Raw genomic sequence first — 24,400 nt, 5'->3', positions numbered from 1 at the left:
CCAGAGGGCAGGATTCCACGAGCTTGCAGAGATTCTCCCATGGAAGATTCCAAGGCAATGCAAAGTTTAAGAGAAGATCATCCTGTCACAGAAATGGCTATGCAATAAATCCTTTATTTTAACTTAAATTTTCGATTCTCACCATAATGACTCACATTGATCCTGATGGTAGTGGCATATTATCACTGTCCAAGGGAACAAGACTTTTTAAAAGTATGCTTAGCATCAAATTATCTAATTTCCCCAATATATTAAATACTATTACTATCTAACTCTTTTCTAATATAAATCTCTATTTCTATTGCTGATTTAAAGGACTACATATATAAAAATTTACATAATATCCAGCTGTATCATTGATTTCCAGTTCAGCTTCCAAGCTGAACTTTATTCTGGGAAAATGAAATTTTACCAAGCTAGAAAATACCAAGAACCCTCTCTAATTAACTTTTCTCCAAGAAGAAATTTGTTGTCAAAGCTACATGGACACCCCTTTTGATCAAACACAAGTCAGAGCTATGACACTAATTTCATGTTATTGAAGAAAAATGCTTTTTGTCTTTTGAGAAATCAGGCAGCCCTGGGCTTTTAGGGAGGGCTACTTGGAGATTGGGATTCTTTGTTATTCTAAAAAACCTACTGAGTTCAAATGCAAAACGAAAATGAAGAACCCTAAAGGCCAGCTGGAAGAGTTCAAAAGAGGTCTTTTCATCAAAATCTTAATGGCTTTAGTGTCAGGGTTTGGGGACAAAGCATTTGGGAGTGTGGTTATCAGCTGTCAGGCACCTGTTGTGTGGATTTATGACACAAGTTATGGACTTTAATTTGTTTCCAATGAGATGTTGAGACTAGCTCCTCATGCATCATAGATGACAGAACCTATTTTAGAAAGGCAGCTCATCACATTTAAGTAAAAATATGTCAGTTTTTCAAGTTGTTTAACTTTATCTAAAATTTCACATTCAGTAAGCTGTAGTTTTTGTTGGTCAACATTTGTTATTCTCATTTTTGAGGTTTTAGAGGCGTTTACCTGGTATGTAATAAATGAGTAAATAAGGTACTTTTCCATTCTTTAGATAAAGTACAGAGTTCAATTATGCAAGATCACAGTTTTAATAAATGGAGTTACAATAAGCCTCAGCTTGGCTCCTTAAATCCCTATATCACTCTTGCATAATAAGTGAGTACCTAAGATTTACAAATTCTGAAACTAAATATGATTCACATGTGCATGATTCAGAAGGGTTATGTAGTATTAAATTCTATTGAGTTAAGCTTTGTAGACTTAACTTCATATTCTCTGATTAAATATTTACTTAAAAATTCCAGTTTTAGAGTGAACTCTAAATTTCTGTAATAGTCACCCTGGACCATCTCCCTGTCTTATGAAGCAAATTTTCTTGGTACTGTTTCTGAATTTTATTTCAATTAAAGTCTCTGGGTGGTAGGCAGACATATGAAATACTGGCAAACTGTTCAGCTACGTGTCATTTAAAACTTCTGATTAACCGGCAAGCTGGTCTATCACCTGTGATCATCCACGCTACTTCATAATGGAATGGAAGGGTTTCAACAGCCGTTTAGCCATCAATAATCCCCAGAGGTGTCACTTAGATAAACACAAATTACAATAATTCACATTCATAGGTAATCACTTCAAATCTTGGTGTTTAGGAAGTAAGCAGGACATTTTAGAGAAGGTGTCATTAAAACAATTGCCTTTTTTTTTAATACAAAGTTTCAGTACTGAAAGAGGTATGTGACATTCATGTAGGAAATTTATACTGCCTGATAAATGAAGCACTACTAAACTTCTTTTATAAGACATTAGAGTTTCTAATTCATTCAATAGGCATTTTTCTAACAGTAAGCAAAACAAACTCCGTGCCCTGCCGGATCCTGTGTTCCATGAGGGGACACAGAAAATGAGCAAACAAAAGAGTGACTACATGTAGGATGTAAGGTCGTGGAAAGTGCTGGAGAGAAAAATGGATCGGAATAAAAGGGCTGGAGAGTGTTGGAGTTTGCACTGGTTCTTGCTGTTTTATAAAGGGTAGAGAGAAAAGGCCTCGATGACTCAATATTCTTAAAATATGTCATGTTTAGAAGAGAAAAGTTCCAGAATATTTCAGGAAAGGGTTAGAATCAAATCTTAAAAATTAGCCACAAATTGTCAACATTAGAGAAATAGAGATTGCCAGGAGGACTAGGAAAGCTAAGGGTGTTCCGGGCGGAATACAGAGCACATGCAAAACCAACCTATCTTTGTCCAGGAAACAGTGGGAGGTTGGATGTGGCTGGATATTTCTCTTCATGGAGGAAGTGATGGGATGTGAAGTATAGGGATTAGGATGGACAAGAAATGGCTTGGTATAGCATGGTAAGAGGTTCGGAATAAAACCTGGGCTTGCCGGAGCCACAATCTCCAGAGGATGGAAGTGTGGCATAAAGTTATTTTCATGTAATAATTGGTTTAGAAATCAGAGCAGCTTTCTGCATTAATTTAGTTGATCACATGTTATTCTATTCTTTATTTTCTATTACTTTCTAGACAATGTTCCAAGTAATAGAAGATCATTTAAACAAATATTTTTAAAGACAAGACCAAGTGTTGGCTATAGTAAAAGAGAACGGACACTCTCAATTTCTGATATAAATGACTACAATTTAGTGCAATTAGCAAATTAGTGTAATTAAACAATATGAGAGGATATCAGCTAAAGTGCTCATTTATAAAGAGTAATCGACTAGTGAACAATTGTGGAGTCACAAAGGGAGGAGAGGGCTGGGGCAGATGGAGGAGGCTTCACGCAGGAGGTGGGTAAAGGAGCATTAGGAAGGGAAAGTGTGATCAGAGGAACAATGGGGCCATCATTTTAGGCAAGAAGACAAAGGGTGACACCAAGAGTAAGGATGGCAAATCCCTGGAGCTGCAAGAATCTTGGCTTGACCTCCGAGTGAGCAGATTAGAGGGCAACAGGAACAATCTGGGTAGGTCAGGGTGAACCTGGCAATCTGCAAAGAAGATTAGACTTCGTATATGAGTGAGCAAATGCATGAATATACGTTCCTCTTTCCTAGAATTTTTTTAAAAAATCAAAACTGTTGACTTGATACATGCAACAGCTGTAGGGAAATGGGGCACAGGAGAAATGAGCTGAAGCGGGTGTCGGGCAGGTGAACGGCAGCCGGGCAGTCGGTGCCCAGGGTGGGTTTGTGTCGGGGGTGGCAGGGCAGAGTGAGCTATGGATTGCGTCACCATGTGTGTGTAGATGGATTATCTCACTCAATCGAAGCAATTGCAAGCAGTAATTAATATCACTCTCACTTGACTCTTGAAATGAGAAAACAGAAGTCTAGAGAAGTAACTTGCTCAGTCAGGTAGCAGATAAGAAGCGAAGTGCATGAGCCTTGGCGACTCCAGGTCTGAGGAGCCTCCTAGACCATGGCTTCTCCTCTCCAGAATGGTGCCCTGTGTCCAGGAGATGTCAGGCCTGATAAGTTCTCAAGGGCAAAATATGAAATGAGTTTCCTTCTTAAACTGACACAAAATTCCTGCTCTCCTATTTATATTTTATATTTTAAAAAGTAACTAAAAGCTGAAAGGTCCACAATCCCATCCATTCAGAACACCAAGCAGCTTTCCATGTGCAATGCCTCATTTTATGAGGCCATACTCACAGCATCAGTACCATTTGTTTCTGCGTTTAAGTGTTTTAAGTGTTTCAAAAAGAATTTCATTTTTATTGTTTAGTGGTTGAATAATATTTTACTGATTTGATGTACCACAATATAGTAAACCTGAAATTTTTAAGGTTTGGGATTATTACAGAGAATATTGCAATGAATAATTCCTTACAAATATATTTTTGCTTCTCTTGAGGCAAAGAATCCCACGGAAGGACTTACAAGACCAACTGATTTAAATATCTTTTTACCCCTTGCATACACCGCTACAAAGCTGTCTAAAAGGCTTGTGCTAATTAACAATTCAAACAACAATAAACAAGAAAACCATTTCCCTACCTAATCTCAGCTGTACGGGAAATTTCTTTTTAATCCTTAGTACGTGTCAAATCGATAGCTCAAAGTGGCTGCAGTTTTGATTTTTTAAAAGTTCTAGCAAAAATGAACGCGTTTTCATGTGTTTGCTTACTCATTTATGTTTCCCCTTGTGTAGATTTTTTTGCTCTCGGTCTATTAAAGTCTTGATATTTTCCCATCTCTTTTCTTTTTCTCTAGTGAAGCTCTCCCTATGTGAACTCAGAAGAGAAGCAACTAGAATTAAAATTGTGCCTCTAGCTGTGTTTATTATTTGGGCTTTTTCCCCAATCTTTTCCAGAAAGACTTAAAAGGCATTACTGATGCCTTTGTTTATAAACCTCACCTTACTCTGAAATAATTGGTGTAGATCAAAAGCAGTAGAAGGATATGTGCAGAGTGATCAGCTGATAACCATTTCTCCTTTCATTTACCCAACATAGGAGCCTTCACATTAGAGAGATCACACGCAAGGGTTATTTTCCCCCATGGGGAACCAGCTCCGTTTTGGTGGGGAGATGGGAGGAGAAAACCTTATCTTCAGAGCAGAATGGAAATCAATGAAAAGAGCTGTCTGTTTGCTCTAAGGAATGGAGTGGAATATAGCGGGGAAAGGAGGTGGAGTCGGGGTATTTGTTTTTCCTTAAGTGGTTATAATTAAAGCCTTCCACCCAATTGCTCTGTGAACCAGAAAAAGGTATTTGTGAAGTTGTGTGTTTTAAGAACATCACAAAGGAGCCTTACAGCCCTTGCTAGAGAAAACTTGCTCTCCAGCGGCACCTTGTGGCAAGTGCGTCATCCTGCAACTTGGATATTCAGTTTTTATAATCAAACTGAATTGCTTCTGGTAATGAGCTACCTCCCCCTTACCCATTTCCCTCCTAAAAAAAAAAGCAAGAAATTTCTGAAGAATTATTCCAGGTATTAATTTATGTATAGCAGGCACTGAATAGTTAGCTGTATCCCCATGTACATCTAGAGTTGTGTGTCAAGCCAAGTAGCTGTATTGATTCTTAATGTTGCATCCTTAAAGTGCTCTATGGAATTTTTAAGGTCATTCATTCAAGAAAGCACTAATTTAGGACTTTAAATTTTTATTTTCAAGGTGGAAACAAGTTAACCAACCAGCATTTTCGTCTGAACTGGGCATGGATCTCCTTTGAAAAGGAATATTACCTGATCAATGAGGACTCCAAATTTCTAGATGTCATTCTTAAACGTAGAGGTTACTTGGGAGAAACTTCTTTTATAAGTAAGTTTAATTTTTACTTCTGTCTCAAAATTTTATTTTCTAACAAAGGTTTATAATTTTGCTTTAGTGATTAAAATATCCATTTAGTTTGCTTATACAGTTTTAAAGCTTAGGGAGATGTTGACATTTAAAGGTTCTTTAACTACTGAAGGAAAAAGGACATATTTGTGTCAAGGTATGTAGCTCTTCGTTCCTTCTACCTAAATGTGATCTTTTACTGATATAAAATAACTTTACAAAGTTGGCAATAACTCATAAGTTAAAAAATAAAACAAATGTCAATAGATCTTAGAATAGGCTTAGGCAAATTTGTAATTTATCCATAAGATAAAAGTCTTCTGAAACAACAGTGTAAAACATATGTGAGAGCTACTTTAATAGCAAGTAAACTAAAAGCTATTCAGTAATTTATTAGGCACTGAAGTGTAATTTACTGTTTGTTGTATTTGAATGCTCTGCTAGTTCACTAAAAGTTGCATGAATGCCAGTGCTCTACGTAAAAGATAGGTGTGACTTTTCTTTGTAACCTACAGTAAAATATTAAATATTCACCATTTTCTTCTGCTTTACTTCTTTTAAGTAAAACTGGAAGTCAAAAGCAAATGAATAAAACCTTGATTCAATCAAAATTCAAGCTCATATTTGATTTCATATAAGCATAAAATACAGAAAGTAGGTAGCATGTTGGTATTTGAAGCAGTAATATAGTTGGCACAAAATATTTGGTATGTTGATGGAAAATGGCAGCACCTCAACCAATTATATTCATTTGGTACCATATGGTTTGTAGACATCTAGGCCAATAGAATTTCCATGGGGTAAAAGAGATTTCATTGAATGAGATTATCAACTAAGGTAGGAATCTAGGAAAATGTTGGCAAAATAAAAAGTTACCTCGTGTTTGTGTCCAAAAGGATTATTTTGAAATTTGCTGGTCCACGAACTTCAAAAGTCTTAAACAGTAGATCCCCATCCACAAAACACACACACACATACACACACACACACACACACACACAGTCACACCCCCACCACCACCACCACCACCACCACACCTTTGCCGCAGCCACAACCCATCCCACCCACTGTGCTTTCCCCTGACATGTTTGGATTCTGGTTATTAATTGCCCCATACTTTAGAGATACTTTTTGTTTTGTTTTTTAACTTTAGAAGGCTGGTTTTTACCCTACGCTCTCACTATCCTTTGGTGTTATTCTTGCTCCAGTGAGCTGGTCTACCTCCAGACCCACCCACAGCCTCTGTGTCTATCTTTTTTATTTCCATGTGCCTGCACAGGGCTGTCCTTCACACTTTTTGTGTTTAATCTTCTATGACATAAGGAATGGTCCCATTGCTGTCTCTTTTAGGAACATGTTCTCTCCTCACATACATGCTCTACAGATCCTGTCTTATTGTCAGTGAAAATTACTCTTAACTGTGCTTTGTGCTTAAAAGTATAGCAAATACATCATAGAGAAAATAACTAAAAAACAGAGCACTTTAGCAATTATTAAGAATTTTTTTATCTATTTGTTTTTTTTACCTGACTTCCTACTCCTAGTGACTCTACTCAATTATGCACAATTAGCCTATCGATAGCATTGAGAAAGCTAATAGTTGGAAAAGATTTTAAAACTATCTTTTTGCATTTTTCCCTTCACTGCCTTTTTTTTTCCCTTAAGCTGAACACTAAAATGTCAAAAAGAGCTCTTTTTGTTGTTAGTTTTTTTTTTTTTTAAAGAACTGTTATTGCCTACAAATGTGGAGATACCAGCAATTCTACAAAGGCTCTATAGCTTTACTTGGTTCACCTCACATAGTTATTTAGTAACCTGGGATGATATTAATAGAAAGTTGGAGAGATTTCTGTGTATGGTCCACATCCTTCAGTCATTAAAGATGGGAATAGAATTTATGCTAGAGCCTGGAATGGAAATCAGATTAAAGTGAAGGTTAGCCTCACAGAAGTTCCAATGAATATTTTCATGTAACTGTTCCCCCCATGCAAAATCCTCTTTCATTTATGGACTTTTAGAATGAGATAGATTGCATTATAGCAAAAGACAGAATATCATGTATAGCTAAAGACAAAAATATCACTTACAGCTAAAGACAGCATCACTTATAGCTAAAGACAAAATATCACTTGAGCACAGTTAAGAAATCTTGAATTACATGAGATTTTTTACATGTATTTTCTGAAAAATGATTATTCATTTCAAAACCATTATAACCCATTAAAAAACTATGTATTTGTATTTCACAGTAGTATTTGCCTTTCAAAGATCTTATTGCTACTGGTTATTGAACATTTAGCACACGCAAAGCACTTCTTTAAGCACATTGAACGCTCTGTCTCTTTTACTCCTTACAACTCTTTATTCACTGACTCAACTAATATTTTCCTGAGAGCTCATTACACACTGGGTGCTGTGTCAGGTAATAGACTATGCAGTGATAATGATAGCTAATGTCTATTGAGTTCTTATGATGTGCCAGGCCTAGCTCCCGATACCCTACATGAGTCAACCCTCATGAAAAGCGAACCATTATATCCCTCATTTTACAGGCGAGGAAACAGAGAGGTTGTGATATGCCCAAAATTATCCAATTAGTAAGAGACAGAGCTGCTATTCGGCCCCAGAGCCCACGATCTTAACCACCACACCACAGTGCTTCTTACATCCTCAACAACTGAGAGAAGTTAATAATTTGCCTACAATCCCACAGCTGTTCCGTGGCTGAAATGAAATATAAAATCTATTCTCTCATTCCACAAGTACCTTGCCTAACCTCCATGTTATTTTTCTATGTCAGAGGAAAAAGGTGCAATGGCAGTGTCATTTAATAACCAAAGTAAAAAATTACGGGTGTTTTTAGAAGCAACAATTGGAATTTGGTATTGCAGCTTGGATTTTATCAGGCTGGATGACTTGACGTGTCATGGAGTAAGGATGACTCGTTGGAACTAGTGGACATTCCTTGTATCAGACTGATTCTTTTTTGGTTTTAACTGCCTTTTGAATCTCCAGGACTATAATGCATTGCTGATAAAACAAAACAAAACAGTAAAGCGGGCAGTCGCGATCAGAGGCAGACTAGCAGATTTTTGCCACTGGGGATCGCTGGGTCAGTGAGCAGCATGTGTTCTGGAACCTCAGAGAGAATGATTCCTTTCATCAGCACCTCGGCAGTGAATTGTGATGGATCCAAGAGGTGTTGACAACCACTCTGTGTGCGCTAAGAACCAAAGAGCTAACGGGAAGCCTACAGCATTCAGCAAGATATGCAGTGCTGTAATTTCTGGTTCTGTGCCCTTTTTTTCTCTTGCCATTAAATAAATTGTGCTTTAGCTGCTACTGAAAAAGAAAAATGCAATCCAGTATTTATGTCAGTTACTTGTCTGAGATCTATAATACAGAAACATTTTTAATAAAGCCTTTATTCATCCTCATTTTACGATTAAACTAACAGTCATCCATATACTCAGAGGAAGAAATAAATATTCAAATTAATCTTGTATAAGCACTAAGAGGGCAGAGATTTTTGTCCATTTCGTTCTCTGATACAGCCCTAGCATGTAGAACAGGGCCTGGCACATAGTAAGTAAATACTCAATAAATATTTGTGGCTGAATGGATCTTATTTGGTCCAGTTTTATTTGTAGTCTGAAAACAAAAGAAATTTTCCAAAACTATAATACTTTTTAATTAAATGAGAAATGTTAGAAATAATTTATTTTCAGGCTTTTAAAAGTCCAACAGTCACAAGACTTTATTTTTCTAGCTTTTAAATCTGTCCTATCAACTTCTCTGAAAATGCCCATGTTTAGAGAAATATATTTGAAAATTATTCTATTAACTTGACTCAAGTGGTTCTGATTCTATACTTAAGGATACCAGTACAACTGCTATAGTAATTTTATAATTTTTCTATGACATTGAATTTGTTCACTGCTTTTTGAATACTATATCCTGTGGTTTGAGTACCTGGCAGAGTAATAATGAAGAGACCATGTGGCAATAGAGGTAAAGACTCAGAGATCTTCAACCTTCCCAGCTAACTGAAATTGACCTTGAATGAACCGCCAGAGTAAGCAAAGCATACTGCTCATAATAAGCATACATATTTAGCTCCAATTCTGTTCACATGGTTTCATGGAATTCTGGGGTGCTTCACAAAGAAAAATCCGGCAATGATCATGTTAACAACCACTGAATTGGATTCTTTTAAGAGTCCTAGTTCTATCAAGTGTTTAGGGAATAGTATAACTTTTTATGATTCTCCCTGGCCATTTATGACTTAGATTATGAAAGAATCCTTTGAGTCACAGAGTTTCTTATTGGCCTATATTTTCTAGCTAGTGAATTTTTCTTATGCTTTTAAAATATGTAGCAACACATGCGAAAGTAAATGTGAAGCACTGCAGGACTGTATGAACTTGTAAGAACAAGGACATTGTACAACATGAATATAAATTTACTCAGTCTTCTTTTACAAGAAGTTCTAGCACAAACTTAGCTCAAAGAATAGATGGTAAAACCCTCATCAGGGCAAGAGTAGAGCAGAATCGTAAACGACACAACACCTGCAGCAGAACACTTTCATCTTCAAACCCAATTAGCCATTTCATGGACTCAAAGCAGATCTACTCTGCTCTGCAGGATAAAGTGACGCACAAAAACGTAACCAGAAAAACCCTAATAATCCAGGTGAAAATAAAACTAGGAATATGATATTATGTTTCTGTAAAGGTATTGGCACAAGAGACGGGACTGCAAAAAAAGACAAAGACTTCAAGGGCAAAGCACAGAAACAAGTGCAATTCAACCCAGGCCAGACCAAAGCCACATGGAGAGTGCGGATCCTGAGTGACGGGGAGCACGAGCAGTCTGAGACCTTCCAGGTGGTTCTCTCCGAGCCGGTGCTGGCGGCCCTAGAATTCCCCGCCGTGGCCACGGTGGAGATCATTGACCCAGGAGACGGTAAGAGCCATTATCAGTGTGTTTATGTTGTTGCCTTTGGGCTTTTATGACAAAATGCCTTATAGAGGAAGTTTTAAACTCAATGTATAGAGAGAATTTTCTACATTAATGGTTCAATATTCTCAGCTATGCTGATGGGAAAAGGGAAACCAAAATGTAATGAAAGGAAGCTATATTTTTTCAAGTAAGTGTTACACGTAGGATTACCAACATGTTCTCTATGTTATTGTGATTCTATCCTTTAAAACCAATATTGCTCATCTTCTTTTCCTTGAATTAATTCATCATTTTAAAGTCCTTTAAATGTCTTAAAATACCTTTTAAACAAATGGTTTGAGAATTAGACACTTCTTGGATTCATTTGTTCCCCTGTATTACATTTAATTATTCGAGTTTTCTTCATGTATCTACGGCCAAAAATTTTCCTTTGGCCATATGTGTTCACATTTGTTCATAATATCCGCCCACCCACCCAACCCACCCCCATTCTGTAGTGAACACAGCGTCTTGACTCATTGCTCTTAATTTCTATTAGATTACATTTTCCTGTCAATGCACACCCTTGGCTGATGTTGGTAAAAGTGAACCCTTAATGCTTTTGTGTGTAATTTGACCTTTCTCCTCCCCCTGCCATACTTCTGTAGTCCTGGCTTGTCTCGATGTAGTCAGGAAAGAAAGGAAAAAAAAATGTTGAATGGCTTTTTGAGGGCTGGCACTTATACAAACCTTGTAGAGACTTCTAAAGCTGAAATCCTGTCAGAAGCCAGACATGACTTTCTTTTAAACTGCCGGCCTACTTTATTTTGTCAGTTGGAAAACTCTTAAATGGTCTGCAAAGATACAATCTCCTGAGTACATGAAATGGAGACCTATGTAGAAATCCCTGTGTTAAAAGACTGAGCATAATTAAAGAGGCTGGATAAGAAATCTGGAGCTCTGATATTGTTTGTTTAACTAACAGCTCTGCCTTTAGTTAAATATGAAGTACAATTATGTTTATAATTGTCATTAAAGAACAGCTAGCATTTAATTGCATTTAATTTTACCTACATTGTCTAGGGATAAATAAACTTTTTTCTACTCCTGAGTTTTGGGTATGTGCTTGAATAATAAAGCTCTTCTCTTTTAAATGAGCCCATGACAGCTTTAATACATATAAACTGGTCCATTAGTTAAAGCTGGAAGCCACTTTTTGATATTTTGTTTGCCAATTAGTACCACTGCTATACTTTACCTGAAGGAATAAAACACTCATTTGTGCCTTCCTATTTATAATTCCAGAGTGACTTTCTGTATCCATGATATATCTCAGCAGTAGGATATTAAAAACAAAATAAAACATGTACACACCACACACGCACACACACACACACATATACACATACCCCTTATGTAATCTCTTCCTCATGTATGCTGTATCACATAAAACTTTGCCATAATTTCATTTCATGTAATGATCACCTAAGCTGTCTTAGAATTTTCTAGATTAAGTTCAGCCCTATTCATGTCAAGCCATGATAATCCTTTGATAGCTAACAAGTGTTCCATATTGCCTGGTGTATTCCATGTCTTGTTGAAGACCATTGGTCTTGAAATTATAAGACCTGGATTTGATTCCCAACTCTACTATTTCTAGTTGTATGACCTTAAATCAAACAGTTGTTATTAAGATTTACTTTCCAAATGCTCAAAATAGGAAATTTAATAATTCTCATGTTACAGCATTCCTATGAACAAGTTCTATAAAACATAAAGCAGGATACAAATATTTCTAGTATCATAAATATAATGTTAGGTTTCCTTTTAAAAAATTAAATAATTGGTCCACAATCTCCTTCCTTTTTACATGTGCATGGAAAGTTCCAATTGAGAAAGGTTTTAAAGTTCATAAATCATTTAACTCATTTTCTGGATAAGGAACTTGAGAAATAGAGCCATTCTTTAGTCTCTGCAGAAAGAAGTCAACCACTTGCAGGCTGTTTAATTTCATTTTCTTTAGTACTGGTGCGATTACACTCCATCTGAGGGAACAGGCACTCCCTGCAAATTCCATTGAGTGGTAACAATTGTCTTCCGCTGGAAATCCTATGCAGTTAAGCTGGACTGCAATCACAAGGCAGACGGTGACTTCCATGTGGCAAGGAGGACTTCGAGGGAATTTCAGGTCACTGCTATTCCCCCTGACCTTTTTTCTAACTCATCCCCCAGCATCCAAAAGCATTCCATAGCCAAGGGTAAGATGGTCATCATAATACAAATCTCTACCATTCTGAGCACCCACTGTGACCCAGACACTACTTTGGAAGCTTTGCAACCTTATCTCAGTTAAGCCTTATGTTTACAACTCTGTGATATATATGCCAATTTGTAAATGAGATTTGTGAGGATCAAAGAATTTACTTCCCCAAAGTCCTCCAGCTCTTAAGTACCAGAGGCAGTATTTGAATATATGTATTAATAATTCCCCTCTGAATCTCTTTCCTGTCTCCTGAGTTATGCTGTCTTCTGTCATTTCACATGACTAGAAAAGAAGTAATATCACAAATGATAATTAGTGTACTTTACCACAGCAACATTTTTTCACTGATTCTTATAAATGAAAACAATAATAAAGTAATGCCTTTCTCATTCTGTTGTCTTTTCTCTTTCTGTTTCAAACCTCAAATATATTAGTACAGATGAATAAAACCAAGTGTGCTAAGAAAATAATGAAGACCACCTCATCTCTTGCATAATCTATCTGTATATTCAACAAGTGTTTACTGGGCATCCATCTAGGCCAGGAATTCTGCCAGGAGCTAAGGACACAGATGCCACAGTGAAGAAGGCATCCTAACCCTGAAGTTGGGCATATCATTAGGTGATTTCATTCCCCTCCATTGTTATAGTTAGCAATACAGAATTCTTGCTGTGTAAGGGAGCAATCAGAGCCCATAGAAGGAATATCTAACCCACTCTTGAGGGAGAAGGAAAGGTCTAGGATGAAGTTTCTTAACTTTCTGTATATTAAGTTCTCTAACTTTCAGAAATTACACCATCTTTCCTGGTAGAAGCATATTAATATTAGTTAATATTAAACATTTTAAGTTCTGTTAAGGGAAAATATGTAAAACTTCTTATTTTATATAAAGATCTTATTATTTTTACTTTATAATTTCTAGCCAGAGCAAATAATTTAGAGACCACACCTCAAATACAAAGGTATTTGAGTACAGATACCTAGCATATATAACTAAAGCCTGTATTTATATAATTATTTCTTTTGTACACTTGAAATGTCTGCAAACTTCTGATAGAAATGGAGTCATCCTGCTATTTCTATGATACCAAAATAGAGCCATGAACTAATAGATTAAATATTTGACATTTGTAATCACTTTTGTTGGGTCCATATTAGGCTAATGCTATATAATATTTAATAGAGAATAACTATGTTATTCTAAAGGAATGTAGACCTTAACATACCTCAAAAATCCCTAATGTTAATGGATACAAAAAAAGGACAAACTTTTGTGAGCTCTGAGTGAACCAAACCCATCTCATGAGATAGAATTCAGTTGCATAGGCTGACTATAATATGAAATCCAAACATAAATTCGTAATTTTGAAATTTTGCACCATTGTCAATGTTGACATAAGGAGATCACTGGCTAGCTGATATTTTGAGATGAGTGCCAAAATTCAAGGTCCAGAATTAGTGAAATGATAGTCAACTGCAACTGATGACAGAGAAATGATAAAGCAAGCATGCAACAGCTTCAATGTTAATGAGAGTCGAACCTTTTTTTTAAAAAAAAAAATCTCTATTGGTGTGATGCATGAGTCATCATCTTAAGAGAAACAAAAAATTCCAAACATTTGTTAAATGTATCCATTAACATTAGGGATTTTTGAGGTATGTTAAGATCTACATTGCTTTTGAATAGCATATTTATTTTCTGTTAAATATTATATATCATTAGCTTAAAAAACTATAGCATGTAGTTTCTGACACCAAGAGATGGATAAGAAAAAAGGATGGTGTGAAATAAAACAATTTTTGTCATAAAAAACTTTCTGAAAGCCTTTACAAAATAGAAAATTAATGATAAAAACGAAGATTACCTAAAGATTCACTCTAACAAGTTTGTAGAGTAGCAAAAGGATGATTTGGGGGGCCTGATGATATCGTTATGTGAACTTGTAACACTTACTTGTGGTTCAGGTATGTTTTCATGATTTTCATGTCTTTCTTTTTCAAGGCCCTGTTAAAATTAGTCTGTATCACCATGTCTGTTTTAGAGTAAAACAAATAAACAAGCCACAGAAATGAGAGAGCACTGCCCACGTTCAAACACATCAATGACAGATTCTGCTGTATTCAACGCCTCTTGTTGGCTAATCTAAAGGCACCATCGTGGCCCGAAGACATACTGGAATATCTTCAGAGTTGTTTCTGAATATGCCAAACTTTTTACAGGCAAAAAAACGCCCAATGCCTTCATCCATGTACTGCAATTTCTTTCCCTTCCCTGCTCTATTGTAGCAGATTTTTAGAAAATACTTTGTTCTATCTTATTTTCAGCTGAGTTTGTTTTTTCCTCCCTCTGCACAGCATAATTGAGGGAAGGGACAGCATGTACGTGCTCTTTCAAATGTAGCTACAACTGCTTTATTTCTACAAACAGAAGTCATCCTTTTTTGGCCTAAGTTGCAGCATAGTCAAAACCTCAAAATAAAAACGGTGGTTACAAATTGCGTTACTCATTCCAATCCAGTCCCATTGACTAATCATGCACGCGTTCACTTTATTCAGCTTTATCTTTCACAATAAATGGTAATGAAATCAACCTGCAAGTATAGAAGTAACATATGTTCATTGTCAGAAAGACAAATGCAAGATGTTAATACTAGTGTAAAATGGGAGGGGGTGAGGAAATATATGGGAACTCTATGTACTTTCCACTCATTTTTCTGTAAACCTAAAATTCCAAAAAAAAAAAAAAGTGCATTAATTTGTTTTAAAATGTCATTTGTAACCTACCAGCTGGGAATAACCATTGTTAATGTTTGAGAGAACAATGCTGCAGTTATTTTTTTAATATAGGTTTCTATTTACTTAGTGAGAGTTTACTATTTCTATAATTTAACCCCTGCTACATCTCTCAGTGAACACCTTCTCAGAGATGGCTGCAGTTCCAATCCAATGTGTTCATGGGATTCATCATGTGTACTTTTATATTAAAATATATGTGTATTATATTCTACGTACACACGAATAAGTGTATTATACGTTATAGACTTTTGCATAGTACTTCTGTAATTTTATTAATATGTATATTGTTTGCATTATATAATTTTACACATCTTTATGGTTTTGTATGTATACAATCATATATATATAATTTCTATGAAAATACTGAATCCTTCTCAAAATACTCATTTCTAGCTTCCTTTTTTCTACTTCTGCTGCACCTACCATCTCTCTGCCTTGACAGTACTTTATGTCTCTCTCTTATCATCTCAGTTTAGCCTTTTGTCCTCCTCTGGTGAGAGTGGCATTCCCAGCTACCCTGAGTGTTCTTCCTTTAGGCAGCGGAGAGTGGTGGTTATGAGCATGGGCTCTGAGATGGAGTTTCTGGGTTCAAATCCCAGCACCACCACCTGCCAACCTAACCTTCAGCTGATTTCTCAACATCTGTGTGCCTCATGTCCTCGGAGTTAAAAGAACAGTCAGAATAGTCCTTACCTCAAAGGTTGTCAAGGACAAAGCTAGCCAATCAAGTAAAGTGTTTAGAATAGGGCTTAGCAAATAGAAAGAACTCCCTGTGTATTAGCTAATCATTTTTAAAGATAATACAAAAATGCCACCTTTAGGACTTTTTTAAAGAGCTATGCTTACTTGAGGCAGTCTGCATGTACACTTCTATTGTGCATATAAAGTGAAGTTTTAAAAGAATGTTAGCGGCACAGTCTACCAGGGAAGCCTTTCTTTGTCTTCCTGATGCCCTTTGCTAATTCCTGCCACAGACTACGCATTTCTTTTAGAAGTTAGGTCAACAGAAGACCTAAACTTGATACTGGGACTATTTACTCTCTGTCGATCAACTGTAGGAGTGAATTCCAGAGCTAAGGGCATGGTCCAGACACCCAGTTTTGTTTTTAATTCATAATGCAAACTTGCCGGCACTGGCAAGAAGTCCTGCCTTGTTCAGTCAAACCTGCGTGGGTCATAGGATTGGAATGGTCATGGAATCAAAACTCAGGTTCTTGAGCTTTAAATCTGAAAGGGGCTTATTCAATTAAAATCCCATACATGGAATAATTTGGAATAACTTATTTGAAAAAAGCTTGCCAATATAAATCAGTGGTATGGAGTAAATATTATGTATAATCAACACTGTCTTCATCAGCTCGGGCTGTTATAACAAAACACCACAAACTGGGGTGCCTTAAAGGGCTGACATTTATTTCCCACAGTTATGGAGGCTGGGGAATCCAAGACCAAGGTGCTATAGATTTGGTTCTTGGTGAGGGGGCCTCTTTCTGGCTTGTATATAGCTCCCTTCTCGCTATATCCTCACAAGACTTTCCTTCTGTGCATGCTCAGAGGATCTCTGTCTTCTGGTTTTTTTTTTTTTTTTGAGACAGAGTCTCACTTTATTGCCTGGGCTAGAGTGAGTGCCGTGGCATCAGACTAGTTCACAGCAACCTCAAACTCCTGGGCTTAAGCAATCCTTCTGCCTCAGCCTCCTGAATAGCTGGGACTACAGGCATGCACCACCATGCCCAGCTAATTTTTTTTTTTATATATATATGTTTTTTTTAGTTGGCCAGATAATTTCTTTCTATTTTTAGTAGAGATGAGGTCTCGCTCTTGCTCAGGCTGGTCTTGAACTCCTGACCTCGAGCAATCCACTCGCCTTGGCCTCCCAGAGTGCTCGGATTACAGGTGTGAGCCACGGCACCCAGCCTGTCTTCTGTTCTTATAAAGACACTAATCTCATCCTGAGGGCCCCACCCATGTGACCTCATCTAAACCTAATAACCTCCCAAAGGCTCCAGCTCCAAATACCTAATACCTTGGGGATTAGGGCTCCAACAGATAAATTTAGGGGTAACACAACCAGCCAACACATAATAAACCCTGATAAAGAAACCAAACTTTCTGTAACATTTCATGCTAATGCTGCAGAGTCCATCACCTGCAGACTGCCAAAACCTAGGTGATAGCAGAGGGAATTTCCATTAAGTTAATGAAAAGAAATCATTGAAACTCATTTAATATTTGACTTCAATATTCAGTAGCACTCTGTGTATTTTTTATACTGGAGTTTTGTGATCATTTATTTCTTTATGTTTTTAATTTCAGAATATTAAAGAGGTAGAAAGGTTTTTGTTACATAGAGACCTTGTATAATGCTTAAGTTGGGGCCTTCAGTGTGCCTGTCCCCTAAATACTGTTCATTGTATCTGACAGTTAAATTTTCACCCTCACCCCCTCCCACTCTCTCACCTTCTTGGTTTGGAAGTCCTTTATACCTCTTTGTGCCCATGTGTACCCATTGTTTAGTTCCCAGTTATTAGGAAGTGCATGTGGTATTTGGTTTTTCCTTCCTGAGATACTAAAGATAAAAGTCTCCAGTTCCATCCAAGTGGCTACAAAAGAAGTTATTTCATTCCTTTTAATGGCTGAGGAGTACTCCATGGCATACATACAACACATTTTCTTTATCCACTCATGAATCGATGGGCACTTAGGCTGATTTCACTTCTTTGCAATTGTGTGTGAATTGCGCTGCAGTAAACATTTGAGTGCAGGTATCTTTTTCATAAAACAACTTACTTCCTTTGAGTAGATACTCAGAAGTGGGATCTGGGTTGAATAGTAACTCTATATTTATTTCTTTGAGGAATCTTGATACTGTTTTTCATAGAGGTTATACTAATTTGTGGCCCCATCGACCCTGTGTAAGGGTGACCTTTCATCACATCTGTACAAACATCTATCATTTTTTGACTTTTTAATAATGGCCATTCTGATAGGGTAAAGTGGTATCTCATTGTGGCTTTAATTTACATTTCTCTGATGATTAGTGATGTTGAGGATTTTTTCATGTATTTCTTGGCCAGTTGTGTATCTTTTGAAAAACTCTTGTTCATGTCTTTTGCCCACTTTTTCATGGGGTTGTCTTCTTCTTGCTGATTTGTTTGAGTTCTTTGTAGAAGATACTAGCCCTTTATCAGTTGTATATTTTGTGAATATTTTCTCCCATTCTGTAGGTCATCTATTAACTCTTTTGATTATGTCCTATGCTATTCAGCCTTTTAATTTAATTAAGTCCCATTTATTTATTTTTGTTGTTGCTGTATTTGCCTTTGGGGTCTTAGTCATAAATTCTTTGCCTAGGCTGATGTCTAGAAGAGTTTTTCCTACGTTTTCTTCTAGAATTCAGCTCAAAGATGACTCTATCAGAGATACTTGCCATGGCTTTCTTCTGTGTCATAGATCCCTCCACCCCCATGTGCCAGCCCCAGCACTGTCTCCCTCAGCACTCTTTGTTTTCTTCATATCATCTGTCACCTCCTGATATACCATACATTTTCTTGTATATTTGTTTATTTTCTTCCTCCTCTCCAGTCCCACCTGGAATGAAAACTCCATGAGGCCAAGGATTTTGTTACTTCTGTATCCCCTGTTCCTAGTACTGTGCCTGGAGAGTTGAAGTCACTCAATCAATATTTGATAAATGAATAATTAGTTATAAAGTCATATATTCACAGATTTTTTTTTAAAAAATAGGAGTGTTTTAAAAATTAGTTTATATCTCAGAGTCCCAGGAAAAAATAAATGGCATACTTAAAATGAGTAATCTAAAAATAATTTAATCACATGACCATTTCACAAAGAGGAGGGCAAGGATCTGTGAACCCCAGGCATAGTAAGGTGCACCCAGGCAAGTGAGGGTGGGCACCATCACCACCTCTAGGCCGGAGGGGCTCAGGGGACCAGAGCTAGCTGAGCCCAGGAGTGAGCCAGGGCCCCCAGCAGGCACTCTGACTTTTAGTTGGGGGGTGCACCCAGCTCTGGAAACCCTGACGGGCACCAGGGCGATAAATGCCTGACTAGCCCTGTTCTTGCCCTCCAAGCTCCTTCCTGTATCCCCCTTGGCTGACCCACCAGAAGCCAGAGTGTGAGGGAAACATTAGATGCAGTTCACAGTGGTCAGCTCCTGGGGCCGGAGCTGGGTGGGGCCGGGTGCAGCGTGGACCTCCAGGGCTATATCCGCAGATCCAGCAGTCTTTCATAATCATCAAAAGTGGTGGGGGGAGGGCTGTTTTAAAAATAATCATGAAACTATTTCTGTGTGGCTATGAGACTATCAGTGAAACAGAGTCCCAGTCAAATACCAGAGTCTGTGTTTCGGGTTTACGATGTCAAACTATTGAACTAAATGGTTGTTAACAGTTTTACATAATAACTGTGTTTTTAAACAATTTAATTACGCCATGTTTATTATCTAGCATACCTTTCAACCACATTAAAAAATGAACCATTGAGACTTATAATACTATATAAATATAATATTGTGTGCTGTGTGTTATTGTTATTCTGTGAGGGGAAGAAGAAGCCACAGAAATATTCATTACAGCTGGTAAATGGATTTATATATTCTAAAGGAACGGATACTTTTAAAAGTGTTGAACAATGTATGATGTGTATTGTTATATTTTTAATCATGACTTGTCCAAAAGAAACACATTTTGGGTGCAAAGAACAATGGAGTAGACATTTGAGGATCTGAGTTCTAATCCTAACTCCACCAGTAAGGGCCACTAGGAAAAAAGTGTATCAATATATGAGTCTGAGTTTCCTCATCTGTAAGTAAGAGATGGGACAAGACGATCTTTGAGATCATCTGCACTTCTCAAATTCTACTCCATTGGAAGTTGTTACTCTGTGCCAAAAGAAGAAAGCTGGATTTAAAGGAACTGTGTCAGCAGCACTTATTGAGGAAAAAAAAACAATTACTAAAGATAAAAGCCATGTTGAGTTTTGTTTCTAGATTTAAAAATTTCACTGGCCCAGAGCCTGCCTGCTTTATACCCACTTCTTTCCCCCTGTACTCCCTCCTTTTCCCCACTCTGTTATTCTGAAAGAATATGCAAGAGGGAAAAAAAATCAATCATTAGAGAAATTTTAATTGCATAGGATTGTTTCAGAGATAAGAAGCTCAGACAAAAATAATAGTGGCTGTGATTGTGTTTTCTCTTTAGAATCTACTGTATTTATTCCCCAGTCCGAATACTCCATTGAAGAAGATGTTGGTGAGCTCTACATTCCTATCAGGAGAAGTGGCGATGTCAGCCAGGAGTTAATGGTGATCTGTTACACCCAACAAGGTAGCTCCATTTGCAAAATATAAAACCTAAAATACCCCCCAAATGATATCAATCAGCCACTTATGTTGGAGCCATAACATTCTGCCATTAAGGGGTATACTTTATTATTAAGTTTTTCAAAACTACATTTATGCAGGAGTCTTTGTTCAGGATTGCACCTTTGAGGACTCCCCTAAGGAGCTCGGAAGGACTCTGCTGCCATGTACCTCGAATGTTTCTGACTTAACTTGATCACTTATTTTAATACTCAAGTCTTTTCTGGATTATAAGGAACTAAAGCCCACCCAAGCCTGCTCAAGTAGAAAGGGGTTACTGTTTAAAGGAAAAGAGACAAAGTGATACTAGTTTGAAACTCATTTCAAAGAAGTATCAAAATGTTTGTTTTGCTCATTGGTAAGCATCCTGTGAAAGGCGATTTTATGTAATACAAAATTAAATTACTACATAATGTTCGTTGATATACTAAACACCTTCCCATCAAGTAGCTTTTATAAAAATGCAAAAGAAAAAGTCAAATATTCTGTTGCTATCTGAGCAGACTTCTGTTAAAATTTCCATAAATATGTATATGACTTGAAAGACAGTACAGGTTAAAAACAGATTTCAGGATCAGCCTTGGGCTCTGGGTCCCAGAGCAAATGGTTTAACTTCCGTAAATCGCAGTCTTACCAAATACGTAAAATGCAGTAGAGTGCTTGAGAGGATGAATGAGGCAAGTATGTAAAGTGCTTGGCACTTTGCCTGTATCTAGTAAGCATTTGAATAGTAGGAGGTATTATTTTGTAACATTCTGTTGGCCTAAAAGTCCATTGGCAGGAAAGACAGGAGAAAACACTTGCCATTTAATATTCTGCATAGGCTTGAGGTCATTCTGCAGTTGACTCAGGATGCTAGAACAGTATGCAGTGCCATTGCAGTTGCAGGGGTGTTCGTGTGCCATATTTGACCTTTACAATGCTGCGTTTCTGGACATACCCCTGTAATATGTTCTACATAAAAAACCTTTTGGATTCTCTCCGCCTCCAGGAACGGCGACCGGAACTGTGCCCACTTCAGTGTTGTCTTATTCTGATTACATATCCAGGCCTGAGGACCACACCAGTGTTGTCCGCTTTGACAGAGATGAACGCGAGAAAACGTGCCGCATAGTTGTAATTGACGACTCCCTGTACGAAGAGGAGGAGAGCTTCCAGGTCCTTCTGAGCATGCCCATGGGCGGGAGGGTCGGAGCAGAGTTCCCAGCGACTCAGGTCACGATCGTCCCTGACAAAGATGATGGTAAGGACTAATCTTCCTGAAAATTCTTCTTCTTACCAGAAAGATCAACATTAGGCACAACTTTCTAGACAGAAAAATGGGAGTCTGAAAGAATTATAACATGCACATTTATTTTATGCTTGATTTTATAGTGCAATTAGGTTTCCAAGTTGGCGGCATGAATTTGTCTTTCTTGATTGAATGTTTTAAAGGGCAAAAGACACACTTATGTGTTTTGTCCTCTGGACAGTTTCTTTGACAGTGCCATTTACCGTGATGTGATTAAATTTAAAACTTCGTGGTGAGGCATCGAAGCAATTTTGATACACCTCATTTATTTCCTTTTTGTTTGGTTTGGTTTGATTTTCTTTTGTTGTTTTGTTTGGCTTTTAAAAGCTTATATTTTATGACTTTATTGTCAGTGTTTGAACCTGTTTTTCAAAGCAACCTATCAGACAGGGCTGTTAAAGGGATAACTAGTAAATATATGGAAAATTAAGTCCAACAGGGAGCTCCTTGCTCAAAAAAACGAGGGGGTATGTGATAGGTCATTTTTCCCACCAGGAAAATTAAATTACCATGAATTCATCCCTCCCTCCAGAATAAAAAAGGGAGCAAAGGGATCCTGATGTTCCCAGCTTAAGAAAGAGTTGGTGCTTTTTTGTGAGAATGGAGAGAGCAAAGGAAAGAGTGTAACTGATCTTGCAATGAAAGCAGAGAGCAGTAAACTGAGAGATAGGATCCCCCCACACCGCACTGTTCTTCTCTCCTCCTTGGAAGGTTTCTCGTGGTAGATGAAAGAGGAAGGACCTGGGGGGTGAGTCTTTGGGTCAGAGAGAATCTGGAGGACAATCAAAAGACTTTAATCCCAAGTAATCTTAAAACTTGGGAAGTTGAAAATAATCTACCAGGAAAGATTTTTGATACTTAAATGGCAAAGAGCATTTCTTGTAGGGCCAGACTAGTGATGATAAATTCCCTCAGCATTTGTTTATCTGAGAAAGACTTTATTTCTCCTTCATTTATGAAGGATAATTTTGCTGGATGTATTATCCTTGGGTGGCAGTTTTTTCTTTCAGCCCTCTGAATATATCATCCCATTCTCTCCTACCCGGTAAGGTTTTTGCTCATAAATGCACTTTTAGTTTGATCGCTGTTCCTTTATAGTTGACTACACAATTTTTCTCTTGTTCTTTTCAGTATCTTCTCTTTTGCTTCAACTTAAGACAGTTTGACTATAATGTGCTGTGGAGAAGCCTTGTTTGCATTATGTTTGTTTGGGGATCCTTGAGCCTCCTGTATCTAGTTGTGTAAGTCTCATGCTAGACTTGGGAAATTTCCATCTCAAATTTTGATAAGGAGGTTTTCCAACCATTGCATTCCCTCTTCACCATGAGGGACACTGATAATTCAAATATTTGGTCACTTTATGTGTCCCAAATGTCCCAAAGGCTTCATTCATTCTTTTTATTCTTTTTTTCTTTTTGTCTAACTGAATCATTTCAAAAGACCTGTCTTCAAGTTCTGAGAGTCCTTCTTCTGCCTGATCTAGTCTATTGTTGAAGTTTTGAATGTATTTTGTATTTCATTCAATGAATTCTTAAGTTTCAGAATCTCTGTTTGGTGCCTTATTTCTTTGCTTTTCATGTTTCCCGTGTCCTCACATTGATATCTGTGCATCTGGTTTAACAGTTGCTTCTTCTACTTTTTTGAGTTTGCTTTCATAGGGGACAACTTTTTCCTGAAGATGTGTTTATGGATGTGTTGGTTGGTAGGGCACTTTGGCTTTGATTTTGAGTGCATGAAGTAGTGTAATCTCTGTATGATTTCTTCAGCCGTAAACAACATCAGTGGCATCTATGATTTTTCAGTGGCTTAGGGTGCAGTTATTGGAGGAGGCGGTGGTGAAGTTTTGCTGGGGACTAGCATGCCAAGGAGCCAGTTTTCAGGCCCCGGTGGCTGCAGTGGGCTGAGTCTGCCTGTCCTTGTGCCCCATGGCAGTGTACACTGGCACCAGTGTCAGTAGGTCCAAGAGGGTCAATGCTTGGGCTCCCAGGTGGTTTGCATGGATATTGGTAATGGCAGTGGTGGCCTGGGCATGTGGGTGGCTTCCCAGTTTCCCTAGGCATCAGGTACGATGTAGCTGATGGCAGTAGCAACGGTGGAGAAATCCAAGAGGTCTGTGCTGGTGTTGGCAGTGGTTGTGACAGGTAGTAACTGGTGGTGTGTGCAGGTGGGTGCCAGCTATGGTGGTGTCCGCGGGTTAGGTCAGCCCAACCTCAGACCCTGGGAAGAATGTTCAGGTGCCAACATTGCTGGACTGGGCTGGGTGATACCTAGACCCCTGAACAGTGTGCTGAAGTACTGGGAAGATGGGACCAAGCTTGCAGACCTGTCCTAGGCCCCCTGGCCTGAACACACTATCTGTGACAGGTAGGAGCAGGATGGTCTCCATGCTGCCAATAGCATGCTCAAGTGTGG

The 24,400-nt window shown here is 37.8% G+C and overlaps 1 protein-coding gene across 1 annotated transcript in view; it reads left to right on the top strand.

Moving 5' to 3' along the window:
• FREM2 (FRAS1 related extracellular matrix 2) overlaps positions 1-24,400 on the top strand; it is a 144,147-nt gene that overhangs the window by 58,479 nt on the left and 61,268 nt on the right. Inside the window, exons 3-6 of the mRNA XM_069467310.1 lie at positions 5,147-5,293; positions 10,049-10,279; positions 20,537-20,662; positions 21,689-21,940. Coding sequence (XP_069323411.1) covers positions 5,147-5,293; positions 10,049-10,279; positions 20,537-20,662; positions 21,689-21,940 — 756 coding nt within the window. The remainder of the gene's footprint in view (positions 1-5,146; positions 5,294-10,048; positions 10,280-20,536; positions 20,663-21,688; positions 21,941-24,400) is intronic.

The sequence above is a fragment of the Eulemur rufifrons genome, chromosome 4 (assembly GCF_041146395.1).
Source record: "Eulemur rufifrons isolate Redbay chromosome 4, OSU_ERuf_1, whole genome shotgun sequence".
NCBI lineage: Eukaryota > Metazoa > Chordata > Mammalia > Primates > Lemuridae > Eulemur > Eulemur rufifrons.
Note: the sequence above shows the minus strand (reverse complement) of the source record. Positions and strands in the feature narration are given on the sequence as shown.